Here is a 16,849-nt window from a genome sequence, read left to right as displayed (position 1 = left end):
GTGGCCATCATAGCTGCTGCAGTGAAGCACTTTAAATTCATGGGGTTCCAGTTTTCATGGATTCATGAGTGAGCCAGACCATAAATTTGAAGTTCTAATGAAATATCAACAAAGCTGACATCTCCCCTAATCATATGCAATGGAAAAGTATCACGTTTCTTTGTTTTAAAAACATGTCTATGTATGTGTCCAGGTTTATTTCCCAAAGCACACAGTATTCCCATTTATGAATATATATTTGCACAACTGAGAAAAAAAATCAGCAGATTAGTAGATTAGTCCCATGTTCTCAAAGCCCATTTCAGTTAGGTCTCCATGAAGTGCTACATTGTTATGTGTGCAGATAAGCCACTTGGTTTGAACTGGTTTAAGGGTAAATATTTTCAGGACAACCTAGACCTTGTTGTTATTGTTTTGGGGTTTAATACTAATTGTTAGTGCAAGATATGCTATATATGGTAGCCAGTTGGAGGAAGAACCTGGTATGAACCAGTGATGCACAGAAGTTTTCTCACATATCCACACTGGGTGAGCCCGTGACTCAAAGACTCAAGCCCACATGGACAGAGGTGAGATGGCAGTGATTGCCAAGTGCTTTAAACCACTCAGCCACCCAGGGCCTCCAGGCCAAGACATCATTGGAATGTACAACTCTAATGTCCTCTCATCAATTACCAATGTTGAATACCATTCATGAAGTCATATTTTGTAGCATTATCTTTGGTACCAGTCATTATAATATATGCATTAATATAGCTGCCTTTCACTCAAATATATGGGGATAAATATTGTACCACAAGGTCATGGTCATCCAGCAACTAGGGGTTACTGCATTGCAATTTTGACAGGCTTGTCAGTCTTTGATTTTGTTCAGGTGCCTAATTCCCAGTTGTTGAGAACTTTATGCTTTCAATTAATAAACACCTGATAGCCTAATTTCTTAAGATTACAGTACTAGTATTAAATTTTAGTTCAGACGTGTATAAAAACAAGTCAGTATTTTATTTCTGATCTCTACATTTATGCCAGTTGTTAACAGTGAAAAACTTAATTCCTCAATTTATTTACCAGTACTGCAGTGCAGATTCAACCTGTTTGATAGCACTTGCATGAAAATCTTATGCATTGTTCTTTGGTTTTTTTTTCAAATGATAGAGCCATGAACTAGTACCATTGAAAATATAGTGTTGTACAGTATCTTGAAAACCTTGTTGTTGCTTATCCTCTTTAATTGAAAATCATATGTGCATGGGATCCCAATTTCAAGGTGAAAATTGCAGTTCATTATTGTAAGTTTTTTTTGGCATATTTTCCTTTCTGTTCTACAAACTGCTGGCCATTTTGGATTAAGAGATAAACCTTGGCATATTTATACATCATTCAATTATTTTACATGAACCACATTGGGGGTCCTGTCTTCAAAGTCAAGGTCATTATGCAGTAGTTTTCCCCAACTACTTTCCATTCCACTCCATCACTGTTTTTGAAATTTATGGATTAAACTTGGTTATTGTTGACCATCATCTTTTGTGAGTTGTGCCATATACCATACCCATCCTGTTTTCAAAGTCATGGTCAAGGTTATGGCTTCCAACCATATTAGGGGTCATATCTCCAGGGTCAAGTTCATTGCTTAATATTGAAGCTTTCTTCACGCTTTCCTTTCCACTCTTTGACTTTAGAACTGTTTTAGGTTTGGGAATGAACATTGGTATTATTATACATTATCATTAAGAAGTGTCCTATGTACTACATTAAGGATCAGGGTCAATATTAAAGTTTGCTTTCACGCTGTCCTCAATAATTTAAGAGCTGTTGGAAAGTTAAAACTGAAACTTGGCATGCTCTTAAATCATCTTTAGTATTTGTGTCATATTGCTATAATTTATTTGGTTGAGCATGGTCCTGAGTCACTAATGTAAGTTTTCCTTCATATTTTCATTTAAATTCTATACCACCATGGCCATTTGGGATTAAGGAATGCAACTTGCTACATTTATCAAGTATCACATTGGGGTTCTATTTTTTCATGGCAAGGTCACAGGCCAATATTTTAGATTTTAGTAGCATAATCCATTTTGCTATAGTACCTATAAACTGTGAGATCCTTATATGACCCTTGTAATTTAGCAGCTTTTACTTGGACAAACCACTTGAAGTGTAGGGTAAGAGGATGGAAAAGGAATATGAGACAATAAAAGTCATATACACACTATGCAATTCATACATGTATACCAGGTTTCTGAAATCAGTTATAAATGGTCAACGTGTCTGACAGGACTGACATATTGACCAATTATAAAATGACCAAGTAGAACATCAGGAGTTTCTGTAAATAAACTAAATAGTTTGACTTCATTAATAATTGCTTTAAATGAAAATTGTACATGGGTATTTATCTCATTTTTTATGCTTATGGTGTACACTGCAACAGGTTTGAAATTGCTATAGGGACCAGAGCCTTTATTAATGATACAGTGTTACCTCTACCAAGGAAAGATATATTTCCTTGCCTAAGCCAACTTTATGAGTAAACAATTTAATTTCATGAGGAAAGATGGGTCTCCAAGAAACACTCAAGGTATTTTTCATAAAAATAGAATAGAAAAGATAAAAGAAAGACAAAGGGGTTAGGGGCCTATAATAAATGGGTAAAATATCACTGTTTGTATGAGAACCTGCATCCAGTTTCCAACATTATTTTGATTAGATCTGAAAAAAGTATCTGCTACTGTAAATGGGAGATTATGTTTGGTTATTAAGTTTTGGCAAACAATTTCTCAGCCTATAGTGTATATATTTTCTCTCATTTGATTCAGATTCCACAAAGATGGATTTCAGTGATGGTGTATTTTTTTGTCATGTTGAATATGATTTAATATGCTGAACGTTCTTGCCACTATAGCAGATTTTAATAGCAGCTTTATGGGAAGAGCAGCTTGCATACCAACCACTGATATTCCCATTTCCATCAGGCATGGAATTTTGTGTGATATTTATATCAGGTTGCTTAGATTCTAATATGTTACCATTGGGAGATGATGCTGAAAAATGGTATTAAACTCATAATAACAATGTGTAGACATCTCAACAAATTTTAAATGCCTAAGACAAACAGACAGTAACATCTTAGGGGCCCCAAGTGGCCTCCCTCGATATTATAGCCTGGCAGGATCGAAAGAAGAATGGAATTTCAGCAGAGAATTGAGCGAGAATACTGGGAAGAAATAAACAATATGAGCCCCATTTTCACAAGAAAATAACAAATTTAATCAGAACAAATTAAAACGGCAATTACACTTCAGGTTAGATTATCTAAGTAGAATTTAACTGGTGTGTCCAATTTGGATTTATTAAATCATCATAACGAGAGGTGAAAAGAGTGCAATGTCCACGATTGATTGCATCACCTTCATTCACTTTGACCATATATCAACGTCTCCTAGTTCATCATTTGTAAACTCTAGGACTTCATGGACATCCTGGTCCTTTTATTCAGACCTCCTCCTTCTTTCTTTCTTTTCCCCATACTCCTGTCTTCGGACTGTCTCGTCTTCCTGTTCCTTAAAGTAAAAATTTACCCCATAATTCATTATACCTTCTATTTAGAGGCACATACAATTCACTTAACGTTATTCAGAGCATGTTGCTATCCACACACTGTAAATTCTGACTTATTACAGTAGGACATTGACCTTATTTTACAGCGGCAGGGCTTAAATTGCCACATGAACGTCTACCAAATATTACTGTAGTATTTTACATATGCTTCAATTACTATTGCATGAAATTCAAAAGAAATGTAACTCACAGTGATCTGTACAGTCCTAACAACAAAGGAAGTTATTTAATATAACCCTATGAAATCCTACACATATGAACATTTGGATTGCATGCAATCAATTCTACCAGTGAATTAATTGTATAATTAAAAGATAAATTGCATAACAACTCTAGCATCAACACTTTCCATGAATTGAATAAACGATAAATAATATAGAAACCTAGTCATAGCAAAGACATTTTCATAAAACAAACAATCAGATAATAGAATATTACATGAAACTAAAATTGCGTACCTTGTCGCTGTTTTTTGTTTCTTTCAGGACTTGTGCATCCTAGCACTAAACATGCCTTTCTTTTTACATGATGACCTGTGACCTGGTCCCTTCCTTGTTTCATGAGGAAAGCACTAACCACTTTTATGCTTCCACTGTGTCGAGACTAAGTTTCCTCTTCTAGGAAATGTTCAGACTAAAGAAATTTGACTAGGGTCGTCACTTTAAAGTCATTTTGCTCTAAAGTGTACGCCCAAATTTATTCTACCTAATAATAGGTGCTGGTCCCTAATCTTTCCAAAAGAAATAATTCCTTTCATCAGATTTAGACAGCTCAAAATCTGTGTACGACGATGCGTGACAATTTCCCTTTGAAAATGTGATAAGTGGACACAGGTTCTACCAAGCGGTTAGGGTTGGTAGCTCAGATGTTTACTTTCTGAGCACCATGTTAAGATACCCCGTTCAATTTCAGTGGGTCGGAATCCTGTTCCTTTGAAGTTTACACTGAAATGGGGAGGGAGATGAATAAAGAATGGTCAAAGTGACCCTTCACAAAGACTTTTCTGGCTTAACTGCGATAAGACTTTAATTGCTCAAAGCATTCAACTTTAAATTTTCTGTAATTCAAAATTTGACACCTCACACAGACTGTTTTGTACTGACTGACCTCTTTAGTAATCCAACCATAATCAAATAATCTTTAAATTCTTCCAGAAATATTTCTGATCACACATAAAATAATCCATATCGGCAAACTTCAAAAACTGAAGTCAACTGACCTTGCTAACAAAATCAAAGAGATGTTGCTTATTTTATACTACTTGAAATTAAAACCAACTTGTCTTGCCCAGCTTAGACAAGTTTGCAGTCAAATGGTCACAGGCAATATTAATATAAATATACAACTTGACAAAGATTATTTTGCTGCATTTGTGAACATGTAACATTGACCATATTACAAATTATTTTTCTTAACAAATTTGGTATGATGAGTTGGTTGTATTACTCAGCAGTTACAGAAATGACAGTACAGAAGAAATGGTCTTGTCATCGATTCCTTTAAATTCATTTTTGGTCAGTTGAGCATCATTCACGTAAAGGAAGTCATGTTTTTTTTTAAGTTTTATGCACTTGTAGTAATGATTTTCTGATAAAGTTGTACATGTGACTTGTTTGTAAACATCATGAAAATTAAAAGCAGTTTGTCAAAAGTAGTTTGACTTTATTCTTCAACACAACCTGAATATAAATTTAAACAGAAATGGTCTTAGTTCTTAATATATTTACTGACATTTATTGCCATATGTTTAATCATTTCTAACCATCATGAAAATTCAAAACTGTTTTCTGTAGTTTTACTTTGTTAACACATTGACTTATTTTTGGATTGACATTTTTGACCATGATGAAATTGTCGGTGTTTATCAGTACTTAGAAAATTGATTTTGTTTGAACTTTATCTGCCCATTCCTTTTCTTAATATTTCTTTTTTTTTACAGAAAACCCTCAACAAGAAGACAACACATTTAGGAGAAAAGAGGGATGCTGTATAATTCAAGAATTAGAAATTGTAACAACAGCAAATATACATTTTACTCATGTATTTTATATCAGGAACCACAATTTGCCAAAATATCTTTTAGATATGCTACTGTCATTCTATGGAATGAGCTATCAAATCACTTTAGAGAGCAAGTACATTATAATTGATTTGGATCTTTAATTATATCATGAAATGGTAAAGACTGTAAATCTAATATCTTTAAATAATACCGCCCCCACCATGATAACAGCTAATGTTTATGTTAGCGTTTGTTGTTTATCTGTCCTTATGTACTATCAATTGCCTTACTGTTAGCTTCATTCTAAGCAAGGCGTAAGTTGCATTGAACCATGCTTTTTAGTCCCAATTAATTTATTCTGCACTTAATGTAAATTTAAATATTTACCAAGAAAAATTTTTTTTTAATTTTTTTACTTATCCTAAATTGTTTTTAATTTATGAAGATACTAAATTCACTTGTCATCACTAACTTTTAAAATTCTTTGCTTGTTCATGTTTCAAGATATGCACTGTGTGTTTGATCCAATTATATCTTTGTATTATGGTGTGTTTGTATCTAATGCAAATCATGCTTGTTGCAGTGGCTTATAATGTCAGTAGAAAGTTCATTAGAGGTTATCTTGAATTGTTGTTTTACATCATGACAATGTTAAAGAAGTCGTAACAACCTCTGTCCTTGTTTTCTGCATGTTTTATGTACATGTATGTTACTGGAGAGTTTCTGTCTCTAGCTGTGGAATTAGGCAGCTGTTAAAATGATCAAAATCTCAATTTAAATCAGCTATTAAAATTTGCTAAAAATAAAGTAAGAGAACAAAGACACCTATGCATAATCTTTTTCCTAGTTGGCAATCATTATTTAATGTTTCAATTCCAGTGGGCTCATCTTTTTCTGACAACAAAGTTGCATTACCTGTCTTCTGGTGTGCTGAACCTGTATGTTATTTGCTGCATGTTTATGAAGGAAGGAAAAATAGACTGTTGTTATGTTGACCATAATTTAGCAAAATAACAACATTCAACAGTATAAAATATCCATTCATTACATATGCTGTCTCAAAACCAAATAATTTGAAATATGACAAGTTTAGATTAATATTTCTTGAAAACCAAAATAATGAAATGCAATGAAAATAATTATAAATTTATCCCTTTGCCTTACGTATAAAATGCTAACCCTTTGAACTATACCTACCATGTGATGTTCACGAGGACGTAGCCATGATTCCAAGAAGACCTGTAATTAGTAGGGCATTATTAAGAACGTCAAGAAGAAATGATATTCGTGTCTTGGGAAGGGCTTCTGCTTATGTTGTGTTTCTTTAAATACATTACTTCAGTCATAATACATGTACCTTAGGAAAACTACTACTACTAACTTGCAAATCCCTCCCTCCCAGATACTACTTGTATATAAAGGGAGCTAAAAGTTGTCAGCCAACCTAGATGGCGGTCAGGTGGAGTGATCTCCTCTTGAATATAAGGATTGATGGCAAAAACCATGAACCTCTCAGATTATACTGAAGCAGAAGGCATGCTTTCTATGGATGTAACTGCAGGAAAAATGGGAGGGTGTATATGTATTATGATTGGGTAAGTATTCTTGAAGAAACATTTTATTAGGAAAAATATGTTTCTTATTTAAATATGTTACCCAATCAATATACCTTAGGAGAATAGGTTAAAGGTGGAGGGAGGTACATCCACTTACCACTGAGATACCATCTCTGGTCCAGTAAGATATCTGAGACGACATCTAGGAAACTCAACTGGCTAATTCTAGTATCAGGGTGGGTGGGTGGATTTGTGAAGTAGTGGTGGTTCTCCTAAGGTATTTTGATTGGGTAACATAATTAAAGCAGAAACATGTTTTGCTAGGAAAAATTTGGAATCTTAAATAACATTAATTGGGATTATGTTCCCTAAATGATAAAAATATGATATGGTGACTAAATTATGAAAACCAAAGAAAAATAAGTTGACACTGAACAGTTTGCTTCACATATAAAGTCAATCCCTTCTGCCTCTACCTACTATATGATGCACTAGTATAATCTGGTTCCCATCCTATAGCTGTTATCACAAATTTTCAGTCTAGCTCAATGGAAATTAATTAAGGATATTTCCCTGTAATCCATTTTAGGTCCTTTGCACTTTCTTATTTTCATAAATGAATTTCCTCTATGGATGAAGCATGCAAATAAAGACTATAGTAATTTGTAGATGATGCTATTTATAAGTTTCAGCTGGTGACATATATACTGTAGAAGCTCTTTGGGACTCCGACATAAGAAATATTAAGATGTGGTCGGATCAAATTAACAAGGTTGCATGAAGCAAAAATCAAATTATGATAATAATAAACTCATCTAAGTAGCATTCAGTTTCTGAGAAACTTATAAATTTGGCTATAAATTAAAAACATTAAAGAAGTGAAAGTTTTAGCTGAAAGTGATTTAAAGTGGAATGAGTGTATTTCTTAATTCTGTAGTTTTCTGACAGGTAAAATAACTTTGCTAAATAAAAGTAAGAAATGCATACCATTACAAACTAGAACATTCTACTACTATGTCAACATTGTGCCAGTTACTTTCAGAAGGCAGTAATTCTCTGCAAGTGGATGTATTGTAATATGCCTGATGAAAATTACAGGCCCATTGCTTTGTGGTCAACCTCACTTAGCCACGCTGAATTTCTAAATTCCAATACAACTTTAAATGTAATTTTAACATTTTGGATGTAATTTTAATATTTTGGATGTAATTTTAATATTTTGGAACAAAGGGATGTGTTGCCCATATCAGTAATATGTGGCATTTCTTTTGGAAGTCTTCAAGAAAAATATCTAAAATATTTAGAGCTTGATTTTAATGATTTCCATAGGTCTTAATATTTATTTGTAGAATTCATGCTTCACTAACTGTTCTTTTTTCCCATTGTGCATGCTATAAGAAGAAATATAAAATTTGTGTTTCTGTTTAAATATGATTGCTATTTTCAGAGTAATGTAAAGTCGCATCAGTTAATTGTTAATGTGTTAAAAAGTGTCACTTCATGTTAGTATGATACATACATAAAATTGTTAGAAAGTAGCTAAGGGTCTTGAAGGAAACTAGGTAAATTTCTCTTATAACTAACCTACCATCATTATTATTAACACTGTATATTACCCAGATACCTTTTTTTATCATGCTTGCATTTTTGAGTGGTTTTGACCACATAGTATGACATGAATTCATAATTAAATCCTGATGATATAATCCATGCTTTTGTTTATTGCTAGTAATTGATGTAAGCAACTTAGAATTGTAACAATGTCGATGGCACCATCAAAGTCAATGCTTTCAAGAAATTGTGTTGCTAGGGATAGTTACATAGTTTAATACAACATAGTAAAACCTGCCTTGAGAGACCTGCACTCTTTCTTGCTACTGAATCTAGCCTTCATTAGAATTCAGTATATGGACCTTTCTTTAATCCTTTGTGACGACAATTGCCAAATAGAGTCTGCAGACAGAGTGCATATTGTCAAAAAGAACCAAGATGCACAAAAATATTGATGAAATAAGTTGAGCGTGGTTTCCAGTTTAATTCAGTTTTTATGGTATACTGAAAAATGTAAATAAGACTATGTACTCATCAAAATACCTGTTATGATTAATCATTCCATCTTTAGAGGATTATCAATCATGGACACACATAGTTCACAGGTTTATATTGATTGCAGGGCCCCGAGTGGTCTATGGTGCTCGCCTTTACAGGTCATTCACATATCTCACCTCTGCCGATATGAGCTGAGTCACAGCTGAACCAGTGTGGTTATGTGAGAAAGTTTGCCAGCAGTTTCCTGTGGGCTGATGGGTTTTCCTGGGGTCTTTCTGGGTTGTTCCTCTAACAGATATACTGGTTGCCATGTGTAACCTGTTATGTGCTCAAAATTACATAAAATCCAATAAAACAAAATCAAGCATATTGCACATCTATTCTGAAAACCCATATAAGGCTGATAATGTCATAATGAGAAGGTTTATCGCCCCGCTTTCAATGTAGGGCAATGAGCACTGCCTTAAATCATTTATATAGTGTTATATGTAATGACAGGTGTGATTTGGGATGTTTGTCTTTTCTATTATTAAGTTACTTGCTTTGGTCAGATTAATTTTGCAGTTATTGTAAAGGTCTTTATTCCTTGTTGCTTTTTCAATGTTACTGTTATTACAACTTGCACACCAGGTTGAACATGCCACTGAAATCTCTATGTTCACATTAGCCTGTTTTTTAATCCTTTTTTCACTCTGTTGATCCATTTATTATTTAGGTCAAGACTAGGTTTGGCCTTTGGCTGTAAATAAATCTAATGAGTAAGTATTATCATAGCTAAATTTACAATGAATTAATGGACAGGATAAGTGTTACCATATAGTTACCTTTGCAAATAGAATACATTGTGAACTTTAAAAAGTATAATAGTTATGTTGGTATTGTTGTTGTTATAGGGTTTGATGCCATTTTTCAGCACAAGATAGACTATACATGGAAGCCAGTATTAATGGTGGAGGAAGAACCCGGGAAAACCCTGGAAAGAACCAACAACCCACAAAAAGCTACCGGCAAGCTTTCTCACATACCCACATTGGCCGAGCCTGAGACTCGAACCCACACAGACAGATGTTAAATGGCAGTGATCCATAACGGTGAGCGCTTTAGACCACTCAGCCACTCAGGGCCACCTACAATGGTTATGAACAATGTATTCTTAGTTGACTGTATATATTTTTTAAAAAGAATTGCATATATTTTTTACAAGTATGATGAATAAATAAAGTAAGTACAGCAAAAAGGGTTAATTTATTTTTCAACCCATTTTAATTTGACCCTGAAAACTGGTGCTTCTGTACAGACCTGCTGTGAGAGAATACTGTTCCTGAGCAGTCAGTTTTGATGGTTGAAGGAGTGGTATCTCGAGATGAGTCTTACAGTATATGCATTTACCAGAAAGCAGCAATACGGCAAAACAGAAAATAAAATGTTTACTGAGTTCAGCAGATAATTCCAGAAAATACAGCATAACCTGTACTTATTTAGTTCAAATAACCATAAAGCCAAGTTAGCTTATGGTATGGCCTCCATCATGCATCACATGTCATCCCTAGCAATAATTAAAATAGTTGTTACATTATTGTGAACCATATCCCATACCAAATGATCGTAATTCTTATTTAGCTTGATGGAAACTTCAAGACTTTTTGGGAACAAATTTTTCAGTCTGAAATATTGGGTCTCCTGACCATCAGAAAAATACTACATGTATGAACATTAGGTTCCAAGAGCTTAAATGATCATTGTTAGTGTTGTTTGTTTTTGTAATTGTAATATGTCTCCTCAAGTCAAAGAACAATTTATGTATATAGTCAAAATGATGGACATCTAATACTTGCTCGAAAAGACATAGGGTCATGAAAGAACAGTTACACTGCCTAGTGCATAATTTGGCCATATATCAATTCTTTTTTTGTGCCAAACAACTACACATGATGGGCATGGGTTGTCTATAGTTCTTTGCTGTGTACCCTTAATGCCATAGACCCCCGAGGTTTATCTAGTTGTGCACTATAATGGGGTGGTTGATATTTGCTACAGCTTGCAAGGTCTCTGTTTTCTGCTCTGATATATTTGTTTTAAAATGTTTAGCCCCATCGACCTTGGGTAACATGATTGTGTGGTTGTGGAGGGTAATGACTCTGATCACAAAATGTCACTGTTTCAATAGTTTCACCCTATTTTTGATAATGCACTCCTTTGTAGTCATATTCTCAAACTTTCTGAGGTCCATGAAGTCAAATTATTTGAACTTTGAGATGACTAATTCTATATTTAGTATGTTGTTATTACTCTGTGGTCATAAACTAGAAAGAAGAAAAACCAAAAGGTTTTGTAAAACTTAAATAATTTATTTCTCTAAGTTAAAAAGTAAACATCGAAGAGGAATGTAACAGTATTATGAATTAAATCCAAAATAATCCTGAAAAGTTCTACACAAGTCCAAACGTTCTACCCATGTCCAAAAGAATTAAGTGTACCAAATAAATTCCAGATCCTTGAATGTATTAGTCTGCCAATAGTCTTGATGTATCACAGTGATATTGTCCAGAACTCAATGAAATAAATTTACAGAGAGTACTCTGAACTTCTCAACAGGTTCAATATGTTGGCTGAACCTAACTTATAAGTACCTATTTATAGCTCATTATCTTTAAAATAGAAGCTACATTCATTGACAAAAAAATTAGCTATGTAATATCTTATTTTTAGATGATCACTACAACTTAGACATGAACAAAAATTACCCTCAATATAGATACAGGCACAGACCAAAAGTCGCACAAAATATAGATTATGCATAACAATGTCTGTAAGAAATATCTGCCAATGAGTTTTAACTATTACCATATCGATCACAGTACCAGTCTCCGGTTATGAGAGTTCGACAATTTACAGTGAGTACCATTTCAGCTTAAGTGTACAGATGCCACTCCTTATATTGGACATGGATATCCCAAGACTCTGTTAAAGGAAGGTGCTGGTGGCCGAATGAGGGTCCTCGATGCACCTGTGGTAAATCATAATTGAACGTGCTACATTGTTAAATAGTAATGTTTTATCACGACGTGAAGGTTGGCCTTAGTGAAATTCAGTTGGGAAAAGTAAAAGGATGCAATTAAAAGTGATTGTGGGGTTACACTGAAACTTTATCCAGCAAAATTGACCAGATATGTCCCCATGTTGTTGACCCAAACACAACTCCTTCAGTCCAATGCGCAAAACTCAATAACACCTCGGTGACATTAAAATTTATTTTGGTCAGAGGTGACACAAATGCAAAATAACGGTGGAAAATTGCCATTCCTTGCAACGATTCTAACGTTATTAGCAGCAGCGGCTTCAGCGGTTGCATAAGTAGGAACTACATCAAGAATGGTGCTAAGGTGGCCGGAACTAGTGGTTGTACCAATAAAGTTGTGTATAAAAACAGGCCCCTGCCCCCTAAGAAAGGCAGTTGGTGGCTGCAGTTAATATGCAAAAGCGACCGTTAGATGCAAAAAGGTGCATTTGAAATCGGTGTGTTTTTAAATGAAAAGGGTGCTAAACCCCAGAACGCACAATCACTGGATATTTAAATATTTCCCATGAATATATTTTCTATGATTTTGTGTGACCGTCATGCAATTATATAACGCAGTTGTTTTAATAATAGAAGAACTATGATGGACTCTCAATATTACCGATGTAAAAAAAAAAATACTTGAAGAAGCACAACAGATCAGAGATGAAATCACCACGAGAACACCGTTCATAGCGAAATACAAATGCGCCTGCTTGATTGTAGATGCTAAGTGTCATCTTGCTACAGAAACAACTGTTGGTCTTGGTATGATTGTAATCGCAACCACGATATCCATCAACGATGCACTAATCAGAATTACTGTCTGTGCTATACCGACAGTAACAGGTGTCTCTGATGGTGCCAGCAAATTAATTTTGATACGATTACATTCGTGAAATCGTGTCTTTTCAGAAATGCTTGCAATCGAACAAAATCTCCACACGATTAGTATTCTGTATTCGGTGGCAATCGAGGATGAAATAATTAGCGCATCCTAATTCGAGACAGCGCAGGCGGAGATGGAAAATAACCGACAATTCCGAGCACAAATAAGAAACTGTGATGTTGCGGATTTACAGACAATAAAAGTAGAGTTTTAAAAATACAATTTGTCAAATGCGGTATTTTACCATTTACTACTCTGTCACTGCATGACTCTAGCTTGGGCCACCTTAGTTTTATGGATCATTAATGCTAATAGCCTACTAGTTGCACAAAATATACCGCTCCAATGGCCTAAGTGGTTAGAGCGTGCGCCAAATGCGAGAGGTCGTGGGTTCGAATCCTGGCCGAGGTATACCAGACATACAACAATGATACTATGCGTTCAGCATTAAGAGGTTAGTGGTAGGACTGGTCGGCCTGGTGTCAGGATAATGTGACTGGGGGCGGGGGACATCATGCTACATGTCTGCGGCATGATGCCCCAGTGCTAGACATCACTATAAACTGCCACACTGCAGAAATCGTAGCGATATGACTGCAAACTTGTTAAAGCTACGTTAAAAATCGAAATCACAGAGATACACACACGCAAACACACACAAAATGTAGTTTGCTTGTTTATTAAGAAAACGTCATTGGGGATAGAGTCTGTGATCTAGAAAAGTAATAAAAATCCAAACTGGCTATTATGACACTACTAATGTCATGTCGTGTTATGGAATAAATATGAAAAGAAAATTAATAATAATAATAATAATAGTAATTCGGTGCACGATATTTGTTCAAGAAGTAAGTATAAGAGGTCCAGCTTCATTTTAGCCTTTTCAAATTGTTCCAACCGGTTTTGCTGTATAAACACAAATACGCTAAACGAAGAAAGGAGAGGTAAAGCTTGAAGCAATGTATGAATGAAACACTTTTTCGCCAGAATAATGTAAACCTCGACTGAATAAGCAACAAAGAAGAATGTTCAGCATAAAACAGTTTTTAAAATCTAGATTCCAATGGTTATGAATTAACTGTGTGTTATGTCATGTCTGAAGAGTCACGTGATACTGATATGGTATTCTTCATACATCAGTAAATTTTGGGGCCTACTTTCAGTTCCCAAATGGTTTCCAGTGCTTTTATATCAAATTGTGCCGTGGTGTGTGTGCCTGATTTTTTGGTGAATAAAATAGTGATCACGAATATATGTATTTTTGTCATATTTTCTTCCATATTGGTATACATATGATCTATTAAAGACTTGTGTGGTTGGTTTCTCATGATGGTTGCTTAACTAATTATGTATGACCAAACTTTTGAAAGCATTTCAACCAGTTACTATTAATCTGATTATTTATAAGATTACTGTTGAATTCGCCGTATAAATTCTTTGCTTTTAAAACTGCTTGTCCCATCATACAATGGGGGTCAATATACAGAGTCTCCTAGGAATGACTTTTTTTTATTGATCTAAATCCATTTTCTTCAGTTTCAATCTTATTCTTGACTATTTACCTTTTCAACTGACAAAATTGACACAAAAAGAGCCTCACACCAATTTGCATGACTTTTTCATTTATTTATCTATGGCAAAATAAGCTTTGACGCTTATTAATGTTTGTTTTATCACTTTAACTTGTTTTGGACTTTCAGTTACACAGTTTCTTAATTAAATATGAATATAAACAAATGTTATTATATTTCATACAGAATATAAGTATTATTTAATGAACTGTAGTCAAAGTCTTTGATCCATCTAAAAATTAAAGGTGTGTATTATTTGTTGTTTTACCCTTTGTTTTCTTTTAAATCCAAAAGTTTGGAGAAGAAATATTATTTGTTTATTATGTTCTCAAACAAAAATGAATGTTGAGATCATGCGTTACTGAACAAAGTTTAGAAATATATTTCGTTTTATATGCGGAATGATAGTTCTTGTAAAATATTTTTAAAAAAACACCATAAAACAAACTGAGCCCTTCTGTTCACATCGATTTAAAATTTAACAATTTATAAACTTATATTTTAATTAATAATATTGATGGGGGCCCCGAGTGGACAAGTTGTCTAAAGCGCTCTCCGTCACGGATCACTGCCATCTCACCTCTGTCTGCGTGGGTTCGAGACTTGGGTTCGGCAAATGTGGATATGTGAGTAACCTTGCCAGTAGCTTCTCGTGGGTCGGTGGTTATTGCCGGGGTTTTCCCGGGTTCTTAATCTACCAGTAATACTGGCCGCCATGTATAGCCTATCTTGTGCTGAAAAATGGCGTTAAACCCTATAACAACAACAACAACTGATATTGATGCCTGGGTTTTACAAGGTATGTTGCTGTACTGTTTTCTGAAGACTTTCCAAAACCTGCAATTTGATTGCAATATGCAATAACTGTCACTGTTGCACAATTACCTTTATTGCACACAAGTCTCCATATCCAAACACACAATTTCAACCTCCCATTTGTTGGAAAGTTTAGAACACATCTAACAGAAAGAACACAGGCCCATGCGGATTGCATTTCCTCTTTTCATTGGATGATAATTGCTGTACATGTAAAAAAATTAATTCATGGATAATTGCCCTCGTTAGGTGTTTTATAGGTACATATTTGCATTTTAATCTCATTTTTCATAGATTATCAAATATTCATGGAAAATGTGGGCACAAGAAAGCCCAACGTCATAATCACTTCACCTGTCCGCATAAACTAAACGTGTACGATTTGTTGTTTATGATCGGATGAAATCTGCAAACTTGCCAAAAGTCGGTTTAGGTATAAAGGGAGGAAAACGGTTGTATTCTTAGCAAGCACCTGCTGTAACTTTCTGAGCGGTAACCTGTGCATAAATAAATCTAAAATCCCGAGGAGGAATGAAAAATATAATATATAATGACTTGGTACCATCTGATAGTCAAATGCTATTACTAACTCTTTTCCAAATAATGTGCACTGTATAAACAATATACTAGTGTTTTGTTTTACAATTTCTTCATTTCAACTTTCTCATTTTACTAGTCTTAAGACCCTGCTTTATTATTTTTATACTTACATATTTGTATGTAATGAAGACTGTGTGGTTATTCAATCTGTAGGGCTCATCCGATCATCATCACCAGAACATGTGGTAATGTTGTTAATCAGCATTCTTCCCAAATTGTTTACATTAAGGATAGTTAAACAAAGCTATACCTAAAATCAAAACAATGTTCCCAAAATGATACCAATTGTAATTTTATATTTTAAATTTAATTCTCCTTAGAATTTGTGTAATACATTGATGTGTGTATTTAAGATTCTGTACAGCCCACGGTAATTTAGTTTGATTTTGCGAAATTGTTTATTTACTGTACACACACACACACACACACACACACACACACACATATATATATCTATATATATATATATATATATATATATATATATATATATATATATATATATATATATATATATATGGCTCAAAAACTGGCTGAAGGCATCATCCTTTCAACTCAGTCCAATAGTTCTTGAACACATTGCTTGAACCTCCGCATACTTTTCTTGTACGGTGGACTATGTTTTGGACGTTGTGTCACATTTAATTGTTTGCCTAGATTGTCTCTGCTTTGTTGCTGTATCATTGT

General features: G+C 34.3%; 1 protein-coding gene across 2 annotated transcripts in view; it reads left to right on the top strand.

Moving 5' to 3' along the window:
* LOC149793186 (uncharacterized) overlaps window positions 1-10,465 on the top strand; it is a 105,645-nt gene extending 95,180 nt beyond the window's left edge. For both annotated transcript variants that reach the window (XM_089967139.1, XM_089967140.1), the window contains one exon: window positions 5,561-10,465. In XM_089967139.1, the coding sequence (XP_089823265.1) occupies window positions 5,561-5,614 (54 nt within the window). In that variant the 3' untranslated portion in view covers window positions 5,615-10,465. The remainder of the gene's footprint in view (window positions 1-5,560) is intronic.
* The last annotated feature ends 6,384 nt before the right edge of the window (window positions 10,466-16,849 follow it).

The sequence above is a fragment of the Sinohyriopsis cumingii genome, chromosome 8 (genome assembly GCF_028554795.1).
Source record: "Sinohyriopsis cumingii isolate HCF-2022 chromosome 8, ASM2855479v2, whole genome shotgun sequence".
Lineage (NCBI taxonomy): Eukaryota > Metazoa > Mollusca > Bivalvia > Unionida > Unionidae > Sinohyriopsis > Sinohyriopsis cumingii.
The sequence above is the reverse complement of the archived record's forward strand: the minus strand, read 5'-3'. Positions and strand labels throughout refer to the sequence as shown.